This window comes from Hipposideros armiger, unplaced genomic scaffold (genome assembly GCF_001890085.2).
Source record: "Hipposideros armiger isolate ML-2016 unplaced genomic scaffold, ASM189008v1 scaffold_213, whole genome shotgun sequence".
Taxonomy (NCBI): Eukaryota; Metazoa; Chordata; class Mammalia; order Chiroptera; family Hipposideridae; genus Hipposideros; species Hipposideros armiger.
Window position 1 is genome coordinate 34,994 of NW_017731563.1, and position 23,648 is coordinate 58,641.

A 23,648-nucleotide genomic window follows, 5' to 3' on the forward strand; every position below is an offset into this window, starting at 1 on the left:
GTGGGATTCTGTGCTCTGCATATCTTTGGCAGGGATTCTTTGTGGGGGCTATTTAATTTCTCACCTTTTAATTACATTAATTTGCAGTAGTTATATGTAACCTGAGAAGCTACTTTTAGGAACATTTTTATTTCTTCCTTTGTCCTACTTTTCCTGGATACTCTCCTGATTTCCTTCCTTTCCTTTCCTAGGCTGGTCTTAGAGCACCCTGTAATATTTAAATGCAGACCTTCCTTGAAGGCTTTATTAAAATGGGAAAGGTCGTTTGGGAAGCTTTGGTTTTTGTTCTGTGTTTCTGAAAACATTTTTCTTCCTGTAGGGAAAATCCTTAAGTCTTATTTGTGGGGCCCTTTCCTGGCTCCGTGACTTTGAACAGAAGAAACGTCAAGAGGAGGCACGTCTCCTTGAAACTGAAGCTGCCCCCTTAAATGATGGGAAGGACCAGCCCCCATTTTGCTCATCCTTCCGTCAAGAGACCCCCGGCACCCTGAGGCCTGCAGGAGACCCTGACTGGGTTACTCAGTTTGTTCAAAAGAAAGAAGAAAGGGCCCTGGTGGACCGACTAAAGGTGAGAAGTGTGAGTGGTCTAGGAAACAACTTCAGTGATTGTTTTGGGTTGATTCTGAGAGTTAGATGTCAAGTCTTTTCCTTTGCGGTGCTTCTTATCTCTCTGGCAGCTTTCTTGAGTACATGGCTCTGCGCCCTTACCGTCTTTTAAAAGCTGATGTCAACAGGTCTTTTCTAGACAAGGGGCTGGCAGTTCTCATTCATTACCCACCTGGGCGAGGAACCTGCCTCACTGTTGCCATTGGCAACATGTTTTAGTGATTACAAACTCAAGGAGTGCATTTGACTGAGAGGGCGTGGCCTTGGGAGGGAGTATATAGACTTCTGCAGTGAGCAGGAGGCTGAGGTCTGGCGAGGTTCAGGGTCTGCTGACAAGATGCTGCGAGATGCTGCAGCAACCTGGAGTGCTGGCCGGGGACGGCGACCTACCCCGTGTGAAGAGGCCCTAGGCTGAGCAGCCCCTGACTCTTCAGGAAAGGCCTGCCTTGGGGCCCCCTGAGGAGTTTCCTTCATGGCCTCTTCACCCTTTAGAAGGAGCACACCAGGAGAAAGGAGCGAGAAGAACGCCTGCAGCGGATGCGGCACAATGCACAGCTCAAGTATGCGGCCAAGCGCGAGGTGGGTGTCATATCCTGGAGTGGCTGGGATTATGTCCAAGCACTGTCACCCTGCTCGGGGCCTCTGGATGAGTAGCCAGGATCTTGGTCTCCTCTCTCTGAGCCCCACTGGCTAAGTTCTTATCACCCAGTGGTTGGGCAGCTTGAGCTGAGTTATTGATACCTCACGTATCGACACCAGTAAAACAGCGAGGCCTGTGTGAATGCCGCATGTGTGCTGTCCCTGGAGAGAGCCACATTGAGGCTGGCTCCATCCAGGAGGTGGGGACCCAGTACTGAGAGTTTTCTCTTTCCCCACCTGCAATGCAGAGACAGGAAGAAGAAGAGACCGAGCGTCTCCTCTGCCTCAGCAGGGAGGTACTGGCAGCAGGAACAGGGGCCGAGCCGCTAGAGCAGCTGGCATCTGGGGAGGAGGAGCTGGTCCTCTCCGAGTATGAGAGTGATGAGGAGAAAGGAACAGCTGATGGGTAAGACCGCGCTGCCCCACCTGTCGTCCTGCCCGAGCCTATGTGGGGGCTCCCGGGCAGGCAGCTCTTTCCCGTGCCCACATGTCACTCACAAGGCATCTGAAGGGATGGAGTGCCAGCCATGGCCCCTTTTCTCTCAGCCAGGGTCCTCCTTAGGGTGCATAAGTGATAATGACAGTGACAGTTGCCAGGCACTGGCTACATGTGTGTTAACTCTGTTATCCTCACAACAGTATTTGTGTCTCCCCTTCACACCTGAGGAACCTGTGGCCTAGCAAGGTGTGATGCCTTGGCCGAGGCTACCTGGACAGGCAGGGGGCAGCTGGGACTTGAACCTGCCCATCCAGCTCCAGCTCCAGCTCTCAGGCTCTTAAGTACCAAACTACGCCGAGTCATGTTTGTGACCTAAGCCATCAAAGCATCCTTAGCTGGTTTTTTTTTTTTTCACCTTAAGGCTTCTGTAGGTCCAGGCTTATAGGTTTCTAATTTGTGAGCTGTAACGCGTGGGTGAACCAGCACACATAGAGAACAACAGGCCATTTCTGCACCACACTGCCCCTGGAGAGATCCTCCGTTTCATTCATGCGTTAACTCACAAATGGCCTTTGAGTGTCCGCTTGGGCGGTCGCACATTTCTCGGTGCTGTAGATAGATATCAAGCTAAACAAAACAGACTTGACCCCTGCCCTCAGAGAGCTTGTGTTTCAGGGAGGGAGACAGACAATTAAATGTGAAAACAGCCCTTATTTGAAATTAGTACATTTACCTATGAGGACAATAAGACAGGGTAAAGTAGGTGGGGTGCTCTCTGTTTCTGTGATTTTGGGGGGGGGGTTTAGATGCCACATGAGATCATACAGCATTTGTTCTTCTCTGACTTATTCAGCAGAATGCTGTCAAGATTCATCAATATTATTGCAAATATCAGGATTTCCTTCTTTTTTTATGATTGGAAAATGTTCACATATATATCACATATATATGTATACACACCATGTTCTTGTGTGTGTGTGTGTGTGTGTATACACACACACATACACACACATATACATATATGTGTGTATATATGTGTGTATATGTCACATTTTCCTTACCCATTCATCCGTCAGTGATACAAATTGTTTCCCTATCTTGCTATTGTAAATAATGAAGCAATGAACGTGGGGTTGCACATATCTCTTTGAGGTAGTTAGTGACTTCATTCTCTTCAGATATATACCCAGAAGTGGAATTATTGGGTCATATGGTAGTTTTATTTTTAATTTTTTGAGGAACCTCCATAACTATTCCCCATCATGCCTGCACCAGTTTATATTCCCACCAATATCTTATATTCCCTTTTCTCTACTTTCTCACCAACACTTACCTCTTGTTTTTTTGATAATAGCCATTCTAAATAGGTGTGAGGTGAGATCTCACTGTGACTTTGATTTGTGTTTCCCTAATGACTAGTGATTTTGAGCATCTTTTCATGTACCTGTTGGCCATTTGTGTACCCTTTTTGGGAAAATGTCTATTCAGGTCTTCGCCCATTTTTTAATTGGATTATTTGTTTTTTTGCTATTGACTTGTAGAAGTTCCTTGTATGTTTTGATATTAAGTCCTCATCAGATATTTGGTTTGCAAATATTTTCTCGCATTCCAGAGGTTCCCTTTTCATTTTGTTGATTGTTTCTTTTGCTGTGCAGAAGCTTTTTAGTTTGATGTAGTCCCACTTGTTTATATTTGCTTTTATTGCTTGTATTTTTGGTGTCATATCCAAAAAATCATTGCCAAGACCAATTTGACATTGAGTTTTTTCCCTGTTTCATTCTAGAAGTTTTATGGTTTTAGGTCTTACATTTAGGTCTTGAATTCATTTCTAGGTAATTGCAGTGTAGGATAAGGGTCCAGTTTTAATCTTTTGCGTGTCCATTTCCAATTTTCCCAGCACCATTTATTGAAGAGACTATCTTTTCCCCATTGAGTATTCTTGGCTTCCTTGATATTAGTTGACCACATAGTCATGGGTTTATTTCTGAGCTTTCGATTCTGTTCCATTGGTCTCTTTGTTTTAATGCCAATACCATACTGTTTTGATTACTATAGCTTTGTAATATAGTTTGAAGTCAGGAAATGTGATGCCTCTAACTTTGTTTTTTTTTCAAGATTGCTTTGACTATTCATGGTCTTTTGTGGTTCCATTCAATTTTTAGGATTTTTTTCTATTTCTATAAAAAAATGCTATTGGAAACTTGATAGGTATTGTATTGAATCTATAGATAGCTTTGAGTAGTGTGGACATTTTAGCAATATTAATTCTTCCAATCTATGAACACGGGCTATCTATATCTTTCACTTCCTTGATTAAATTTATTTGTAAGTATTTTGTTGTTGATGCTATTGTAAATGGGATTTTTTTTAAATTTCTTTTTCAGATAGTTTGTTGTTAGTATATAGAAATACAGTTGATTTTTATATGTTGATTTTGTATCCTGCAACTTTACTGAATTTATTCTAACAGTTTTTGTTACCATCTTTAGAATTTTCCATGTATAAGATCATGCCATTTGCAAATAGTTTAATTTCTTCCTTTCCGATTTGGATGCCTTTATTTCTTTTTCTTACCTGACTGCTCTGTTTAGGACTTCTGATACTATGTTAAATAGGAGTGGTGAGAATAGGCACCCTTGTCTTGATTATGATCTTAGAGGAGAAGCTTTTCAACCTTTCATGGTGCCAGGTAAGTACTAGACTTATTGGGGGATCACTTCATAAATTATGTAAATGTCTAACCACTATGCTATATACCTGAAACTAATATAAAATAATATTTAAATGTCAACTGTAACCAAAAAAAAATACATGGGTGTTCATGGTCATGAATTACTGTAAAATGAATACAGAAATAATATCTCAAAAATTCTTAGGGAAAAAAGCTTTCAGCCTTTCCCCATTGAGTGTTATGTTCACTGTGGACTTGTCATATATGCCTTTATTACGTTGAGGTACGTTCCTTCTATACCCAATTTGTTGAGAGTTTTTATCGTAAAAGGATATTGAATTTTGTAAATGCTTTTTTGCATCTATTGAGATGATCATATGATTTTTATCTTTCATTGTATTATGATGTATAACATTAATTCATTTGCTTTTGTTGAACCATGCTTGCATCCCAGGGATAAATCCCACTTGGTCACGTTGTGTGGTCCTTTTAAGGTGTCATTGAATTCAGTTTGCTCATATTTAGATGAAAATTTTTGTATCTGTGTTCATCAGGGAAATTAGCCTGTTGTTTTCTTTCTTCTAGTGTCCTTATCTGGTTTTGGTATCAAGTGATGCTGGCCTCATAAAATGAATTTGGAAGTGTTTCCTCCACTTCAGTTTTTTGGAAGAGATTGAGAAGGACTGGCATTTTTTTCTTTAAATATTTGGTAAAATTTGCCAGTGAAACCATCTGGTCCTGGGCTTTTCATTGTTGATGCTCAGTGGCTTGGCCTTAAGCTCAGATTTCAGGACCTGGATTCAGACTAAGACTTCTGACCCTGCCCAGGGCTGAGATGTCTGGACTGCTCTATGCATCCCACTCTGGGGAAGAGAGGAGCATAAGTAACAGGTGCTCCATACACCTTTTCCCACCTGCCTCCAAGATTGCTTGTCTACTCCGCTACCTCCCCTAGAGCCCCTTGGGAACAAGATAACTGAATGGAGTTTGTGAAATTAGAGAAACAAAGTGCTCCTTAGGGCCTGGCAGGAGCCATTAATCCTGCAGATTAGCCTGTACAGCTGCCAATGCCTTCATGTTTCAACAGGGACACAAGCTTCTCTCAGGACACAACCAGTTCTGAATGTAAACTTATTGTTTTAAAGATTTTATTGGGGAATTGGGGGAGGGAAACAGCGCTGGGGAATTGGGGTAAGGGGAACAGACAAGTTGCTGTCCTTTTGTTCTTCAGTCTAGTTGTGGAGGACATCGCTTCACTGGCCCAAGGTGGCACTATCATTGCGCCGTTCCTGGGTGAGGCAGTCACTCGCCAGCCATTGTACGGCTGCTCACAGCAGCTCACAGCTGCTCACGCTGGCTGCCAGCCACGCACGGTTAGCTTACGGCAGCCCACTGCAGCACCACTGCAGCCTATGCCGTTGCCGTCGACTCACTGCAGCCCAGCTCCAGGTTGAGCTGTTGTTCACCATCTTAGCTTTAGAGGGCAGTGTCACTGGCCCCCATGTGGGATCCGAACTGGAGCCCTGCTGCTCAGAGCTGGCGTCCCAAGGCAGCTCTTAACCAACGTGCCACTTGGCTGACCCTGAATGCAAACTTTTTGCTCTTTATTTCCTCACATGTCCCGTCTTGCACTTAGATCCTAATGAGTTTGTTCACTATGTGGCATGTGATTGAAACCCAGCCTTTCAGACAAAGCTCACTGAACAATTATTTATTGACCAGGAAGCTGATCCTATAAGTAACTCCTCTTCTAATAGCCCAAGGCAATTAGCATTTCTGCTTTAAAAAAAAGATTGAATTGCTACGTGAACAAAAAACATCTATATGATGGCCCTACCTTATACACAAGGTAGAGTGTATCTGTATCCGTATTTTGTGTTTTCTAAGGAGCTTAGACTAATGATGTTGACTAAACATCCAGCCAAGTAATTGCAGGATTGACCACCCTCCCAGTCCCCAGTGCTGATGAGTTCTTAATTCATTGCTAGAAAGGGCAGACAGGTGCTGAGGAGAGAAGTAGTTCATCTGGTCATGAGTGATGTCATCTTGTAGTCAGTCATTCAGTCAGTCGGGGCTTCACTCAGGAAACATGTGTGGAGTCCTTGCTATATGAAGGCTCCTGGTGGGACTCCCAGCAGCCTACAGAAACAGAACACACCAGGGTCATGCCTGTGTACACGACAGCCTGGTCAGGGAGACAGAAGACAAAGAAGTAATTTTGAATGAGATGAGTCTCGTGAGGAACTTGTGCAGGGGGCCACACAAGTGTGTCACAGGACAGCCACCTGCCAGGGGAAATTGAGGAAGGCTGCCCAGCAAAGGTAATATTTATGCAGAGATTTCGAGGTTGACTAGGTGTTGGCTATGTAAAAGGGAGGAGGTGAGGGGAGAGAGCTTTCCAGGCTAAGAGCACAGCATATCCAAGGCTCTGAGGTGATAAAGTTCTCTTGGGGAACTGAGAGAAGTCCATTGTGCTGGAGGGCAGGCAGTGAGGGGAGAGTAGCCTTCGATGATTGACAGTCAGACATTAAACTTAGGGAATACTGGTGCCCTTTCTCCGTTCAGTGCTGAGCGGCATTGGAAGGATGGCATTGGTGTTAGCCTGGGGCATCTTTCCGACCGAGAGAACGAGCAAGCGTGCCGCCTTGGTGGAACCTCACTGCTGGGGTGTGTCTGGCTCCTTCCAGCTCAGACCTCCATCCTCAGTTCCATGCTTTATTGTTTAGGTCCAGGGCTGGTTGCTGGCACGTGGTAGATGCTCTGGTTGACCTGAGTTCACTGAGAAGACTGTTTTTGTTTTTTTGGTTTTGTTTTTGTCTCAGATTAGATGAGGATGAAGATGACCTGGAGGAGGAACATATAACCAAGGTAAGATGCTGTGTCCTGGACTCTCTGCTGTGATTGGTCCTGAGTCCAAGGCTCTCTGCCCAAAGGGAGAAGGCGAGTCCCTCAGCTGCTTCTCATCCTCCTGTTGGTGAGGGGCCTCCAGCCGCTGTGGCTCCCCAGACCCAGACTTTGGTCTCTAGATGCTCACCTGGTAGGCTGGGCCGAGCACCTCCTGGGGCTGGTGTCTGGGCGCGGGTGTCCCGGCATGGAGGAGCGGCCATTCTAGGCCAAGGACCAGGGCTTTCTCTTTCCATTGGGAGGTGGGGAGCGCGGGGACGGAGTTCTCTGCCCTTCGGATCTCTTCTTGTTCCTATTTTCATTCGCATGGAGTGCTATGAGGCGTGTGTGATGCCAACACTTCTCAAATTCAAAACATTTGGTTTCATTCGTGTTAGACTTTTGGTTTCTTTGTTGAAATTAGATATTTCCCCCTGTATTTTTCTCTTTTTCCTTCCTCACGCTTCTAATGTTACAAGTACCGAGAGAGTGTTCCTGCATTACTGCCAGCCCCAGCCAGCCCTGTGGGAGGTGTGTGTGGACTAGCGCTCCCTCACACACTCTCCAGAATCTTAGGGACCTTTTCCGTGTCACGAGTCACCATTCAGGGAAATACCCTTTTCCAACATGACCACACCCCCCAGAATGGTTGGATTAGAGGTTGAGGGTGACTGATGGGAGGAGTCCTGTCTTGTGAACATTCTCTTGAACTTTGGGAGCTGAGAGTCCCGCATTTGCTGAGATATGCTGTGACATTCAGAGTCTCCTTGCTTTAGGTTTGTATTTGTGGTCACTCTTCCCGTTCCCTTGGCCTGTCAGGCCGTGGCATTCCCTGAAGTGCAGAGAACACTTAGGAATGTTCTAGTGTCCTCTTTGGAATTCCTTGCTTTTCTTTGGAGCAGATTTATTACTGCAGCCGGACGCACTCGCAGCTGGCCCAGTTTGTACACGAGGTCCAGAAGAGCCCCTTTGGCAAGGACACCCGGCTGGTCTCCCTCGGCTCTCGGCAGGTAGACAGAGACAGGGCATCTTGTCCCAGGTGCCCTTCTGCTCCCGTCCCTGTGTCTTCATCTTCCAGGCACAGAAGGATGATGGGTGTGAGGCAGACAGAGCAGGCGGAGGATCGGCCCCTTCCCTGGCCCTGCTGGCCCTTGGAAGGAAACAGGGGGATTAGGCTGGGAGGCCCTGGTGGGCTGCTGTGTGTCATTTAGCCAGCACCATTTCCCTAACTCTTTCTCTTCTGTCTTATAGAACCTTTGTGTAAACGAAGATGTGAAAAACCTAGGTTCTGTGCAGCTTATCAACGACCGCTGCATGGAGATGCAGAGAAGCAAACACGGTAGCCACCTGGAGTGCCCTGGAGCTGTAGAAAGAGCCTCTGGGACCATCCTGTGGCCTTGGGCAGTATTGGGAAGGAGGAGGTCAGGAGTGGAAGTGGGCCAGAGCCGTGGGAAAGACAGACAGTGTCTTAAATGGAAATGGTTTCTTCCTAAAGATTCTCTCCTTGAGAACAGGTGTTGTTTTCTGGGTCAGTGTCTAGTCTGAAACCCTGGCTTTGACCAAAAAGTAAATACCAGAATGTTATGATGAGACCAGAATAAGTAATGCATGGAAGGGTTTTGTAGTCTTGACCTTGGAGGCCTGCTTCTGGCCACGGGGACAGTTACTGTTCTTTCTGCCTTTGCCCCCTGCCGGTGCCACCCACAGAGATCAAGAGCAGAGCCCAGGACGAGGAGGAAAAGGAGCCCAAGAGGAGAAGGCTGGAGCCCCGGGCTGCCTGCCCCTTTTACAACTACAAGCATCTGCAGCTCCTCCGGGACAAGGTCCTGGTGGAGGTGAAAGACATTGAGCAGCTGGTGAACCTGGGGAAGGAGGCTGGGGCCTGTCCCTATTACGGGAGCCGGTTTGCCATCCCAGCAGCCCAGGTGAAGACCCCAGAGGGTTGGGCAGTAGCTCTCAGCTCTTAAGTGCGGCCTGGGCCATGAGGGAATTCCTCTTACTTGGGGAGGATGTCACTGGCCATGCTTGGACCGACTGCCACACTGCACACTGATGAGACCTAACCACTTTCCTAGTCCATAGGGTCAGAGGAGGCTCCAGGTCCCTTGGCGGCTCTGGGCTACAGGGACAGTTGACATTATAGAGGACAGCAGATAAAGGTCAGGAAGGAGTGTGCATTCCTAGGGAAAACACAGTGAGAGATGCCAGGGAAGAAACTGAGGAGGCAGTAAGGGAGCTACAGAACATAAATCTGTTTCCAAATGGCCTTTCAGAGTGACTGTCCTAGCTGCGTACCTCCATGCAGTATATCAGAGTACTCTTCTAGACTGACCATATTGAGTGTTATTTCAACAGCGAGAAATGCTGCTAATTTGACAGGTCAGAAATGATGTCATTGTTATTTGGTTGGCAAGATTTAACTGTTTTCTTGCCACTTCCTTAATTTGAGTGAGTTTTGGAAACAGGATATTATTTGCGGAGAATTCCATATAATCAAGAAAAGGTTAAAGTCGATTTTAAAAGATCCAGGGAACTAAATACCGTATTTTGCCGTGTATAATGCATTTCCATGTATAATGCGCACCCGCATTTTTGGCCCAAATTTTCAGGGGAAAAAATCTTTTGTTTTAATTTTTCAATTTAAATTTTTATTTGTTTACATTTAGGTACTTGTTTTTTGTATTATAAAAGAATTTTAGCATTTATTTTTTTAAGATATTATGGTACAAGAAATTTTATGTAACAAATAATTACAAAACACAAGAACAGATACAAGATACAAGAAATTTTAAGTACCAGTAACAAATTTACGATATTTATGCATCACAGGAGGCCAAGAACTCTTCGTCGTTGCAAGCTTCTCGTAAGTTCAATGAAACTGATTATCGTATTCCAGGATATTATTTTGCATATGGATATTGTTATTTCTAGAGTTACACTTTAAACTCATAAGCATAAGTAAAAGAATTAAAAACATTTATATAGACACGGAATTAATACTACCCATGTATAAATATAATGTGCACCCTAATTTTTCCCTCACAAATTTGAGCAAAAAAGTGCACATTATACACGGCAAAATATGGTAATAATTTTACACGGCACTAACAGCTCATCAGTACATAAATTACCCTGAACCATGTGTATGGTGCTCACAGAGAAAACCAGCGACCCTCCCAGCCTCACAGTCGTCTCATGCCCCTCCCAGGCTCGGTCTGTCACATGCAGGACTAGTGCTTAGACATTGTGCAAGTACAGTAAAATTTCCTGAAATGTTTATGATTCTGACTTTTTAAGGCACTTTTCATGTCATTTTTGCTTTTATGGTATCCCAGTTAAATAACTAAGGCAGGTATTATTCATGTTCTACACATGAGGACACTGGGGTCCAGAGAGGTTAAGTGATATGTCTGTTTTCTCACAGCAAGTGAATAATAGAGCCAGTATTAAAACTAGGCCTCATTTTATAGATGCTTTTATTTTTGTTACCCCAACCCCACTCATTTACCCTGTTCAGAGATAGACTTTATCAAGCCCATTTTGCAAATGAGGAAAACAAGACTCAGGGTAAGTGGCTTTCCCAGACACACATCTGGGAAGTGGCAGCTCCAGGACCAGAACCCCGGGCTGCCTTCTGGTATACCAGTGTTTTAGGAACCTTGGGTGTCAAAGGGGCTACCAGAGGGACAAGAACCAGGCTGGGCAGCAGGGCTTCCCCTCCACTCCCCCATCCCTGCCCTTGGTTCCCTCAGAAGTCAGATGAGCTTTGGTTTCACGTTTCATATATTTGACATTCCACATAAAATTTTTGAGGAAAGTATTTATTGCTAAAAGCGCAGTACAGTGCTATAGCTTTCTGTCCACTTGTTCTGGGCAAGAAATAAAGCTGTTCACCCAGGACCTTAGAGTGGGCTGGGTGAGCCCGCTGGACGAGGGAGTATCGCCACCACTCAGGTGGCTGCCATCTCCTCCTAGCTGGTGGTGCTGCCCTACCAGATGCTGCTGCACGCGGCCACCCGGCAGGCCGCGGGGATCCGGCTCCAGGGCCAGGTGGTGATCATCGACGAAGCGCACAACCTGATTGACACCATTACAGGCATCCACAGCACAGAGGTCAGCGGCTCCCAGGTGGGTCAGCCTCCCCCTACCTGGCCAGGGCCTGCCGTGGGGCAAAGGTCCATTTCTTGAACCACCTAGACCTGGAATCCCACCAGAGACGGGCCTGGTAGAGCGGCACTGAGTGAAGGCATTGCCTCAGCGGAGGCCGACTCCGGCTTTCCGCCAGGTCTCAGTGCTGTGGGGATCCGGCTCAGGCAGAGTGGCGCGTTCCCTTGTTCCTCACTGGCCTGTGTCACCCTGAGTCCCTCCTGTCCAGGATGCTACTAACTAGCTCTCCATGATCCAGGATGATGGCATGAGAGAAGCAGGGTCCTCATGTAGTTGGGTGTCATTATTATTGATATTTCTTTGAGGGGATTTAATTGAGGAATGCTCTAGATCTCTGAAAGCCACAATTTATTACCTGTTGTGTGCCATCTGCTGTAGGAGGTTATGTCTGATCTTCACACTGACTGCATTGGGCTGGTAATCCTATTTTATATTGAGGACTTGGCGACTCTGAAAGGTGTAAGCAGTGCCTAAGGTCACACAGCTAATAAGTGTGGAGCTGGGCTGTGACTACTGGTTTCTGACCTTGAATCCTACATGGCATCCCACCACCTCTACTGACCATTGCCTGGGTTGACCTTTGGGCATGATCTGATGGTTACCTTCAGCCATTACTCTTAGTAGACGACATGTGTTTTCCCAAAAACTAACAGGGAGATCATTACCTGAGAGATTCCACTCTTGCTTGTTTCCATGACACAAAGTGGACACTACAGAATCTACTGTCCTTCCCCCTTCTCAGGTCCCACCAACCTAAGGGCCTTAAAACCCTGTACCTTGTTTGTACGCAGCCCCACTCTCCTCACCTTGATCGCATGTCCTGGGCTGGCATAACCTAAGATGTCACTGGCACAGCCGTAAGCTGCTTGCCCAGAGCCTGGTCTGCCTCCACACCCATTCTCTCTTCTCTCCCCAGCTCTGCCAGGCACATTCCCAGTTGTCCCAGTACATGGAACGATACAGGTGAGACACTCCCTCCTGAGGGGAAGGAAAAACCTGCTCAGCCGCAGCACCCCTAAGTCAGCCTCTGAGAGGAAGCACGTAGGTTGCTGTCTCTGGCCGGGCTCAGTGTGGGACCAGCGTGATGCTCATCCCCTGGTTCACTGTGATGTGTTCCCAACATAGGCCAACAGTACTCAAGACACAGCAGCTGGCCCTGAAGGCCAGCCCTTTTTCTGGGAGAGTATTTGTAGCTGTGACCCAGTTTGAAAGACACCAGACAGAAAGGCCTCAGCTTGGGGCACTTAGAAGGGACGTTTCTGTTGGAGTAACACCACCTGATGTCCATTGGTTTTTTTCCCAGGAAGCGTTTGAAGGCCAAGAACCTGATGTACATCAAACAGATCCTGTATCTACTGGAGAAGTTTGTGACAGTGCTGGGTGGTAAGGAGCATCGTGCCCACCCCAGCTCTGGCTGCTCAGCGTGCTGGCCTCGCTTCCCTGAGCACCTCAGGACACCGGGCTTTCTGTATCCTCAGAATTGTCTTGGCCGCTGATTTAGAATATTTTTAAATGTTTATAGCTTAGTTGAATTGTCTGACCTTAGATTTTTTTTTTTAAATCTTAGTTTATTTTCCAGTGTTTTGAGTCCTTTTTGTTTTGCCAGACCCTACTCCACAAGTAGTAGTAGTAATATAATACAATACAATATAATTAATATAACATAATATAATACATTTTACATAATAGTGATAGCAGTTTGGGGCACTGTGAGGAAAGCAACACAGACTGCCGTCAGTGACAGATGCGCAAAAGAAAGCCAAGAGCAGAGAAGGGACCTGCCTGCGGGTACCGAGCCCAGTGAGAGGGACTGGAATCTGCTGGCTTCTGGTCCCATGCGACTTTCCAACGTTTGGTGCCCCAATCTTTTCCTTCCTTGGCAGTTCCTTTCATAGAAGCAAAGTCCAGAAAGCCAGTGGGATTGTTCTGGAGGGCGCTTGTCTTGTGCCAGTGCTCTTCACTTGCACCTGCTTGCCACTGTCCCCATGTAGCATGGCCATGTCCTGTTTGCACCTGCATAAAATGGGGTGGTCACTCTGCCCCTGCCTCCTTGGAGGTGTGGAAAGAATGACATCACAAGGCTTTGGACTCCATATCACAGTTATGGGTCAGAATCCTGTCCTCAGTGGGGTCTGTGGGTGCAAAAATGGGGGGAAAAATGTTCAGATATAAATGTTCTTATTTGCCAAGTACAGTGTTGAATGTGATAAGATGGGTGGGGGAGGGAAGGGACCCCCATCCTGACCTGTTTGAATTCTCTGTTTTTTAGGGAACATTAAGCAAAATCCCAATATGCAGAGCCTCTCACGGACAGGTAAGTGGGTGGCCCTCATGGGCCCAGAGCTGGTCTAAGCTGGTTCCCAGATTCCCCCTGGGACCCAAAACCCTAGCCTGGGTCTTCAGAGTGGGACTCCAAGGCTCTTGTTTGTGTGCCCTTAGGGACAGAGCTGAAGACCATCAATGACTTCCTCTTTCAGAGCCAGATTGACAATATCAACCTGTTCAAGGTAGAGATTTTACCTTTCCACGTTAGTGCATCAAATCTTAGCCTTCCCACCACCTGTGGGCAGAACACTGTTAACATTGGAAGGAACAGAGTAAATTCCTTCTATCTTCAGGGAGACCGGAGTACTGAGGCCCCACAGCACAGATATGTCATTAACCCTGAAAAATGCAGTGTGTCAGCAACCTAGGATCAAAGGGTCGTAGGGGTTGGGGAGAAAAGCTGCCTTTCTTTGTACAATAAACACAAGTAGAGACGCCAGGTGTCCACCTGACTGTCCTGGGGCATGGTCTTCTCCTGGGCTGCTGGGCAGAGCCAGAAGTTAATTTTATCAGCATGCCCTGCTGTCAGGCCGAGGTGAGTGAGGACACAGCTGGGCCACCCTGCTGGACCCTTCTGTTTCCCACTGCAGCTGTGGGTTTGCCTGCTCCGGCTCTACATGTTCGGTGCTCTCCCAGGAAGCGTACAGCCACTGTTGCTTGGCTCACAACCTTGGGGATTCTAGTTTACTGCCACTGATGGAGCACTTACAGTGATCAAAGTGGTGTGCCAGGTTCTGTGACTCCAAGGTAGGGTGTGCCATCACCATCCTACAGCAAAGGAAACCGAGGTTCAACAAGGTCACCTCAGGAGGACGACACACAGCCAGCACCACACACAAGTGAGCAAATGGCGCGTGTCAGAGCTGGCGTGTGAACCAACTGCACATTCACGGCTCTGCCTTCTTTCCATCCTGCCTTGCCTTTTTCCTTCAAACCAGCTTACCCCTGACTTACCCATGTTGGTCATGGTTACTGCCATTACCCCTTCAGACAGGCTGGCAGTTTGAGTCATCCTTGAGTCCTTTCTCCCTTTCTGCCCCACATCCAGTTGCCAGGCGCAGTAGCCTGGACTCGCTCTTGAGTTTATTCCACCTTTTCATTTCTGCAGCTACTACTTCAGTGCAGGCTGTTCCTCTTTTCGCTGGTCTCCTTGGTTTCATTCTGCCTCCCTTCTAAGGGCTTTTACAAACTACAGACTAGTGAATCTTAATTTAAGAAAGATAGCGTTCTTTCCAGAAATATTTAAAGGCTCCAAACTCATTGTCTTGCATTCCAGGCTACACACTAAACTGCACTCTAGGCATCGCCTGAACAAGTCCCAAGCTTTACCTCCTTTGTGCCTTTGCTCATAGGATTTAAACAAAACCAAACAAAATCTTTCAAAATCCAGCTTAGGTGCTGTCATGCTGAAGGCAAACGGAGAGGATATAGCTGTCACTGCACACCTTTAGGAGGGTCAGAGGAGGCCTTGCCTGAGGCCTGGTGGAGGCTGTCTGGTGGGAGAGCAGGCAGGGAGCAGTGGGGGTGGAGTGACCCCAGAGAGGAGGTGACAAGGTCGGCCATGGGAGGTGGTGGTGAATCCTCCCTGAGTTCTGGAAAGTGGTTATCTTTCTTTGTTGCCTGGTTAGGTTTTCCATGTGCCTACAGTGGGCTTGGCTTTTGCAGGTGCAGCGCTACTGTGAAAAAAGCATGGTCAGCAGAAAGGTACAGCTCCTCTTCCTTGGGACCTGGCGGGGTCCAGCAGTGCCCCTGCTTGCTGCCCTCAGCGCCTTCCTCTCCTGTCCTTTGAAAACTCAGTCACCCTCGTCTCCATTTTCTTCTCTGTGGAGCAGCCTTGCCAGGGCGCAGAGGGGCTGCCAGGATGCCTGGTGGGGGTGGGGGTGGGGGTGAGCTGCAGGTGAGAGACGGGAGCCTCATGGCCACCCTGGTCTCCCTCACTGCTGCCAGCCTCATTCATCTTTGTCACTCTCCTCCCCGCACAGCTCTTTGGCTTCACAGAAAGGTATGGGGCAGTCCTCGCACTCCCCAGGGAGCAGCCCAGACTGGCTGGGTTCCAGCACTTCCTGCAGAGCCTGCAGCCGGGGGTGACTGAGGGTGAGTCAGGAGGGTGGGGGACTGGGCTGCAGGCCCTGGGTGAGGACAGTCCTTCCTCACTCCTGGGCGCCTCTTCCCCAGAGAACGGCCTTAGCCCAGCTGCAGGGAGGCCCTCCGCCCCACCCATAGACCCCGACTCTTCCTTCTGCTCTGCAGCTCCTGCAGCTCCGGTGGAGGATGGGGAGGCCAGAGCACCTCGGTCTGCTTCTCCACTGATGCACGTAGAAGGCTTCCTTGCAGCTCTCACCACTGCCAACCAGGATGGCAGGGTCATCCTCAGCCGCCAAGGTAATCCAGGGAGGAGCCAGCCTGGAGCTAGGCGGCCAGCGAGTGAAAGGAGTGTGAACTTCCACCCTGGCAGCTCCCCGGGTCAGGATGAGGAACGGGGGTGCTGACACCTGACCTCCTATGACCTGCGCAGGTGGTGGGGCTCGTGAGGGATGCAGAGGTGCTGGGATGGGGGGTCATCTCAGGCATGAGTGTAAGAGAAGCCGTGTAGCCTGGTGGTTAAAGCTAGAGGAACTTTGGATTGAGTCTTGATTCCATCAGGCTGTGTGTCTTGGACCATGTGTTTATCCCTGAACCCTCAGTTTCGTGTGAAAAGGGAGATGATAGTACTCTCTACCTCAGGGCTGTCCTGGAGATGAAATGGGGTTTAATTTAAACAGCAAGTGTCATCTCTTGTGTCTTCTACATGGACCCAGCTAGAGATCTCTTTGCCTCCGACTGATGGACGTACTTGCTTGGCCTGTCCCCGCCCCTTCCCCATGTAGCTCTTTTATCCCTTTTTTCCAGGCAGCCTCAGTCAGAGCGGTCTGAAGTTCTTGCTCCTGAATCCAGCGGTACCTTTCGCCCAGGTGGTGAAGGAATGCCGGGCAGTGGTCATTACTGGGGGCACCATGCAGCCGGTAAGGACGCCAGAGCCAGCCTCCAGTGCCCTGGTGTGGATGGGACTGTCGGGCCTCTTCACCACCACCCGATAAAGGGGACTGGCTTGAGCAGGCCAAGAAGTGTCCACCAGGTGGCACTGCGGCACTGTCTGCCAGATCCTTGTAGGCTGAGGGGATGGCACTGCCACTGCTCTGGAGCAGTGGGACCACACTGCTCTAGAGAGAGTCCTTCTGCAGCTTCTGCCCTCAGTTAGGTGCCCCAGTGCCATACCCTTCCTGTGCCCCCCGTAGATACAACCTTCCCTCTCTTATAAATTTAAATTTAAACATATTTTTAGAAAAGTACTATATTTTCATTGTAGAAAGCGAGTCAAGCAAAAACAGGAGGAAAGATCATAATTTCACCAGCAAGATTCATTTTGGTGCATAATAGTCTTTGTATGTATAATTTTTACAGATATACATACATATTTTAAAAAACAAAACAGAAATGGTATTATCTGTATATGCTGTTATAATTTGCTTGTTTTACTCAGCAACAAAATGTCATAAACATTTTTCCTTGTCAGCAAATAAGCGTTCGTTCCACCATACTCTGGCTACACTTGATCCTGTAACATGAATATATTATATTTTATATAACCGCTCTTCTTTTGTTAGCTATTTACGCGATTTTCAGTTTTTCTCCATTTTAAACAATAGAGTGGTGAATGTAACCAGTCTCTGCACAGTGGTTATTTCCTTAGGAGGCATCCTAGAACGGCACTTACATGAAAAGCTACTCAGTGTCCCCAAGCAGTCAGTGGTTCAGCGGCTTCCTATTAGAGCGATCCCCCCTTAACTTTGTAATTCTTCCATTTTTCTTTCTTGTGTATAGACTTGCAAATTTCTACTCATTCATGTATTAAGACCATTTACAGTCATTGTCACTTTTGGTGCTCGAATTATCTCAAATGTGACCTGTGGGAAACCCCCTCATGCTGCCTATGCCATTTCAACCCCATTAGCCTTGAAACACTTTCTTGCTTTCTGTCCTAACTGAAGATCCCAGGCCACCTGATGCTTTCTTTGCCCCAGATCTGGAATCATTCATTTTTCCAAAGTGCCTGGTTTTCTTTCACTGGGGATGGGTACTTAGAAACCAAGATCTGGGTGCTTGGGTGTTTGCAGTGCTCCTGGATGGCCATCATGTATAGGCCTTTTCAGTGCAGACCTGCAAAATATATTTCCATACAGCATGAGTCCATATCGACATTTCTAAAGCAAAATCATTATATTTGACCTTACACTGTACCTCTTTTCTCTTGAGTTAAACTTTTGGTTTCTTATATTAATGTAATTACTTATTTGCTATATCCCACATATACTGAAAATAGTTTCAAAAATATACAAATAGTTTAACAATATACTATTGATTAAAATTGTATTTCTTTGCATTTATTTTTTGCCCTTTGAATATATCCTACTAAGGATGCATGGTCACTGAGCATATGAAACCACTTGATATCAGGCTTTTCTTTGTGTGCTTATGTTGTGAATTTGATAGGTAGCTAGGCTTTCTTTCAGTTTGGTTTCAGTTTTAAAACGTGAACCATGATATGGTTCAGAAGTCAAAACTATAAAAAGATTCAGGAAGTCTCACTTCTACCCCCTTCCAGCCTGTTCCCCACCCCCTTATGTAAGCATGTTTTATTAGCTACTGGTCTGTCCTTCCCCCCTTTCATTTTTTTGCAAAAATAAGCAAATATATGTAGTGATTCTTTCCTAATCAGTTTTTTATGTATCGTTGTCTTGGCGATCAGTACACGGATGGTCTGCATTCCTTTGTTGGCTGCATAGTTTTCCACTGGGGGATGTAGCTCAGCTCACTGAGCCAGTCCCTCTGGAAAGGTGGTTTTGCTCTCACAAACATCTTCACAAGAACTGTCCCGTGCGTGTGTTACTTGCATTGTGGAACTGTACCTTCAGGGTAGACTCCTATACATGGGATTGCCAGGTTAAAAAGTAAAAACACATCTAATTTGTTAAATATTGTGACATTTCCCTCCACCTGGAGTAGGACTGTTCTGTATCCTGCCAGCAGTAGATAAGAACACCTGTTTCTCCACAGACTGGTCAGACGTGGGTTTTTGCCCATTTGATAGGTGAAAAGTCTGGATGGAGCTCTTTAAAAATACAAAAAGCACATTCCTCCCCCTAGAGATTTCCATTCAGTAGTTTGGGGCCCGGCCATATATATATTGGGGGTGCCAAAACAATGTATACACATTTTAAGAGATGTTATCTTTTTAAAAAAAAAGATGTATATATTTTTTAAAATCCCCATTGGTGATTTTGTTGCATAGCCAGGGTTGAGAACCACTGTGCCGAATTGGCCACATTTCTTTTACCATTCCACAAGTAGTTTAAATGAGATCACCACCACTGTCATCAAATTGTGTTCTGCTGTTTGCTAAGTTGTTATCAGCCTTTCTTTTTACTTCTTTTTTCTGTCATGTACTTGCTGCCTCCCAGCCCAGACTTCTGTCTTTCCACGTGATTCTCTCTTCCCCTCCCTACCAAGGCCCCTGCCTGCTTAGACCAGAGGCCCCTGTCCCTGGACCTCTAGGAGGTCACGCAGCCTTGACGTTGTGGTCTGCAGGTGTCTGACTTTCGGGAACAGCTGCTGGCATGTGCTGGGGTGGAAGCCGCACGAGTGGTGGAGTTTTCCTGTGGTGAGGATGCATGTCCAGGGTGGAAAGGGCCACACAGTCACATTATGGCCCCTTCTTGTCATAACAGAGCCATATGCTGTTACCAGGCCTGAGGAGGTCATGCGGTGGGCGCTTGCTTCATCCTTTGCTAGCTCTTTTCGTGAGCTCAGGGCCTTCATGCTCTGTGCCACCTCCATCGACATGGGAGAGGCCTGAGCATTACCAGTTTATTGTGGAAGCGGGGTGGGTGGGNACTGCTGCTGCACCTGAGTCTGATGCCCCCTGATCCCCCACTAAGCCAGCCAGGCCTCCTGCCAGCGCCCCCTTCTGGCCATACAGGTTCTCAGTCCCCTGGTGTCCAGGGCGCTCCTGCCTTCCATAAGAACTGGGAACAGAGCCCCGTGCCCCGCTTGCTGGCCTGCGCCCCTCAGGTGGGTGGGTGGGAGTTACAAATTGCTGCTCTCGGTCTTGAAGGCAAGGGTTGGGCAGTGCTCTTTCTGGACTCTGCCTTGCAGAGCAGTCTGCACCTCCAGTTTCCAGCCCCTCACTGGGTCTCCCCAGGTCATGTGATCCCTCCGGACAACATCCTGCCCCTCATCATCTGCAGTGGGCCCTCCAGCCAGCAGCTGGAGTTCACATACCTGAAAAGAGAGCTGCCTCAGATGGTTAGTACCAGCCAGCCTGCCTCACCACGGCCTTGGCTAGGGAGGGAGAGGGATTTCTGGGGTGGGGGGCACTAGCCAATCGTGAGTGTTCAGGCATTGGGAAATGAGTACCGGGTCTTCCATCACAGAGCTGGCACAGGATGAATAGTATCCAGTTGTTAATGAAGGAAGGTGTGAGCTTCCCTCATCCCTTAGGCTGCTAAATAAGTTTTCTTGACACCTCTAGGCATGAGAAAGTGGCTCATTTCCTTTGGTTCTCTTGCCTTTGGTTATCAGCCCCTTGCTTGGCAGGGATGCGAGTGTTGGGGGCACATCCCTACTGGCAAGCTGTTTGTCATAGATGGTGTTTAATCCTCAGTTGCCCACAGGACATTGGGAGCTGGGGAAGGGAGGACTAGGCACACTCCAGTAGCAGGTATAGCTCTGGTGTGCTGGCACTGCTGTGTGTGTCACACATGCTGCCAGGCACAAGGAGCATTAGTTGGGTGTCTGGTAGGGAGGGTGGCACGCTCCAATCTGTGATTCCCAGCCAGAGGGCGCCATCTGGCCACAGTCCCCACCCCCCCGACCGCACTTCCCCTGGGTCCATACTTGGTTCTGAGCCCTCAGGCTAGGAGCCTTTTTTGGGAGTGGCCCCATGGAGGGCCCCTTGTCTTCTTTTCTCAGATGGAGGAGACTGGTCGCATCCTCTGTAACCTGTGCAACGTGGTCCCTGGAGGGGTGGTCTGTTTTTTCCCCTCCTATGAGTACCTACGCCAGGTCCATGCCCACTGGGACAAGACTGGCCTGCTGGCCCGCCTGGCCGTCAGGAAAAAGGTGAGTGACCCCGCAGCTGAACCTTCCACTTGTGGGGACAGTAGCACCCAGAGTTCCTCCTGGGATTCCTTGTGCACATCAGACCAGACAGTTGGGCTTCTCCTGGTTCCTTATCCCACCACTTCTAATCCATGATTTCCACCCAGAGGGTTTCCCAGAGCCCATGGGGTTCTCCAGTCCCCAGGCTTAGGCTGGAAAACACAGGGCCTGGAGCAGACGGTGACCCTGGTATCCTGAAACCCTGTTCTGGGAGACATTATCTGTTACCTTCAGATATTTCAGGAACCCAAGAGAGCTAGCCAGGTGGAGCAGGTGCTGACGGATTATTCCAGGTGCATTAAGGTGAGGGTATAACTCTGAGGCCTTGGGTTCAGAAAGCATGTGGGGTTGGCAGCTGAAAAACATGCTGGATGGCATCCCATCTTTGGGGCTTTCCTACAGTGCTGTGGTCAGCTGGGAGGCGCGGTGACAGGAGCTCTGCTGCTCTCGGTGGTCGGAGGAAAGATGAGTGAGGGCATCAATTTCTCTGACAACCTTGGCCGGTAAGTAGGGGGCTTCTCATTTCCTGGGGTTCTGACACTTGCCCACCCCCCACTCCAAGCAGCTGGGCTCCCACCTGCAATCTGATGCCACCTAAGTCTGACCTGACTGCGTAGGTCAGTCGGCTGCGAGGGGCAGTGATTCAGCAACTCTCAGTTTGGCCCTCTGAGACCAGGTGGAAAATTAGGCAGACCATTACATTCCCAGGACTCCCTCTGTTGGCTTAGATTGGACCTCTTAGCCGAAAACCCCCTTTCCAGGTAGTAGGTATAGGGTGGGGAGGGAGAGGCAGGACCCCTGAGCACAGCCTGAGGGCCGCTGGGGTGGTAGACGGAGCAGGTGGTGATGTGTGGGTGAGGACTGGGCCCTTTGTCCTGGGCTTTGAGAACTCCACCTCATACATGCCCCCACCTTAGGTGTGTGGTGGTGGTGGGGATGCCCTACCCCAACATCAAGTCTCCAGAGCTCCAGGAGAAGGTGGCCTACCTGGATCACACCCTCGTGAGTACCCCAGGGTCCTGGGGGATGCGAGGGCAGGGCAGGGGAGCGCTGTGGCCTCTGGGGCTAATAGGCTGTGACTGCGCCACTGCCCCTGATGGGTGCCAGTTTCCTGTTTGCTCCCGAGGGATGGGAGCCCTCAATAGCCTTATGACGTCATTGTGCCCATGAAGCCAGCTGGTCTTGCTCAAAGCCTGGCAGTGTCATTTTCTCAGAACACTAGGCAGGAGGCAGGGAACTGTTCTGATGGTCATCTGCTTTGCTCCTCCCAGCCCCGAAGCCCAGGTCAGCCCACCCCAGGGAAGGCTTTGGTGGAGAACCTGTGTATGAAGGCTGTCAACCAATCTATAGGTAAGCCTGGGGCTGTTCTTGGCTCTCAGGATGAGTAGTTGGGGATGGATGAAGAGTGAGGTGACAGGAAGAGATTTAACTTGCCATCTCTCGGGTCTGAGGGCTGAGGAAGGGGAGGGGACACAATAGAAATGTACAGTCGGGGAGGTAGGTTTAACCAGAGCCCCACCCTCTGTCCCCATCCAGGCAGGGCCATCAGGCACCAGAAAGATTTTGCCAGCATAGTGCTCCTGGACCAGCGGTATGCCCGCCCACCGATCTTGGCAAAGCTGCCAGCCTGGATCCGAGACCGCGTGGAAGTCAAAGCCACCTTTGGCCCTGCCTTTGCTGCTATACGGAAGGTCAGTCCTGCCTTTTCCTCTCCCCACAAAAGCCTTCCCACCCCATCTAGCCACTCACTGTCTTTCCCTGTCTCCCTAGTTTCATCATGAGAAGTCTGGCCTTTCCTGAGGGACAGCCGCAACCCTGTCTGAAGTCCAGACCAGCCAGTGTCCTTCTGGAATCGTTGGGCTGTCAGCATCCGGGAATAGGTGGAAAAGCCAATAGGAGAAAGTCCGGTTAACCCTGAATGAACAGTGGGTCCTGGCCATCTTTGGGCCCAGCCCAGGGCAGTTCCGCTCCCGGAAGTTGAATCTTTCTTCCTGTCGAAAGCTCTCTTCCATGGCCCGTCGAGCTCCCTGCCCTGTTTTTGGCCATCCTTTCCGGGCTGCTGTGGCGGCTGCAGCCCACTGTAGCATCTGTCCTTCGGTTCTCAGCATCCACTGAGACACAAGATGGAACGGGCCCATCCTGCCTCTCCCCTTTGTCACTAAAATCAGCTATTACAGATATTTACCCTTTCCTCAAATTGAACAGGGTTCCCCATTTCTGGTCCCCTGGTGTCCAGGGCGCTCCTGCCTTCCATAAGAACTGGGAACAGAGCCCCGTGCCCCGCTTGCTGGCCTGCGGGCCTCACCGCTACTTCAGGGCTGGCCCCTCACCTGTCCCACAGCCTCTGGAACATTCTCCTCCCTGGCTTGGCTCCAGCTCCTCCTCCTCCTAAGTCGCACCTCTCCCCCTCTCAGCCATTCGAGCAAACTCCAAGACACCTCTTCCCCTGACATTAGCAATTATGCCAAGGGCCATTAGGCTCTCAGCATGACTATTTTTAGACACCTTGTGTCTGTCACTGAGACACTTTTTCCTGTGTGAAAATATCCCTCCCTCCGTCTGTAACTGCTGCTCCTGTTGACTGTACCTCTCCTCTCCCTGACCCCACAGAAAGGGGCTCGGTCCACTCAGCACTCTGCCCCAGCGCCTGAGACCAGCGGGAGGTCAGGCCTGCACAGCGGCAGTTCCTCAATTAAAAGTGCACTGTTGCTTTATGCTCAG

The 23,648-nt window shown here is 48.6% G+C and overlaps 1 protein-coding gene across 3 annotated transcripts in view; it reads left to right on the top strand.

Moving 5' to 3' along the window:
• The window catches only part of DDX11 (DEAD/H-box helicase 11), a 35,627-nt gene extending 11,980 nt beyond the window's left edge, over positions 1 to 23,647 (top strand). The window contains exons 2-26 of one of the 3 annotated variants that reach the window (XM_019654114.1): positions 320 to 568; positions 1,099 to 1,185; positions 1,494 to 1,651; positions 7,178 to 7,223; positions 8,141 to 8,248; positions 8,490 to 8,577; positions 8,946 to 9,163; positions 11,214 to 11,366; positions 12,322 to 12,368; positions 12,709 to 12,788; positions 13,675 to 13,719; positions 13,845 to 13,912; positions 15,396 to 15,434; positions 15,713 to 15,824; positions 15,981 to 16,112; positions 16,620 to 16,732; positions 19,356 to 19,428; positions 19,969 to 20,072; positions 20,739 to 20,888; positions 21,162 to 21,230; positions 21,330 to 21,430; positions 21,845 to 21,929; positions 22,199 to 22,277; positions 22,464 to 22,618; positions 22,698 to 23,647. In XM_019654114.1, coding sequence (XP_019509659.1) covers positions 320 to 568; positions 1,099 to 1,185; positions 1,494 to 1,651; positions 7,178 to 7,223; positions 8,141 to 8,248; positions 8,490 to 8,577; positions 8,946 to 9,163; positions 11,214 to 11,366; positions 12,322 to 12,368; positions 12,709 to 12,788; positions 13,675 to 13,719; positions 13,845 to 13,912; positions 15,396 to 15,434; positions 15,713 to 15,824; positions 15,981 to 16,112; positions 16,620 to 16,732; positions 19,356 to 19,428; positions 19,969 to 20,072; positions 20,739 to 20,888; positions 21,162 to 21,230; positions 21,330 to 21,430; positions 21,845 to 21,929; positions 22,199 to 22,277; positions 22,464 to 22,618; positions 22,698 to 22,727 — 2,589 coding nt within the window. In that variant the 3' untranslated portion in view covers positions 22,728 to 23,647. The remainder of the gene's footprint in view (positions 1 to 319; positions 569 to 1,098; positions 1,186 to 1,493; positions 1,652 to 7,177; positions 7,224 to 8,140; positions 8,249 to 8,489; positions 8,578 to 8,945; positions 9,164 to 11,213; positions 11,367 to 12,321; positions 12,369 to 12,708; positions 12,789 to 13,674; positions 13,720 to 13,844; positions 13,913 to 15,395; positions 15,435 to 15,712; positions 15,825 to 15,980; positions 16,113 to 16,619; positions 16,733 to 19,355; positions 19,429 to 19,968; positions 20,073 to 20,738; positions 20,889 to 21,161; positions 21,231 to 21,329; positions 21,431 to 21,844; positions 21,930 to 22,198; positions 22,278 to 22,463; positions 22,619 to 22,697) is intronic. The other 2 variants (XM_019654115.1, XM_019654116.1) reach the window with 2 other exon arrangements.
• The last annotated feature ends 1 nt before the right edge of the window (position 23,648 follows it).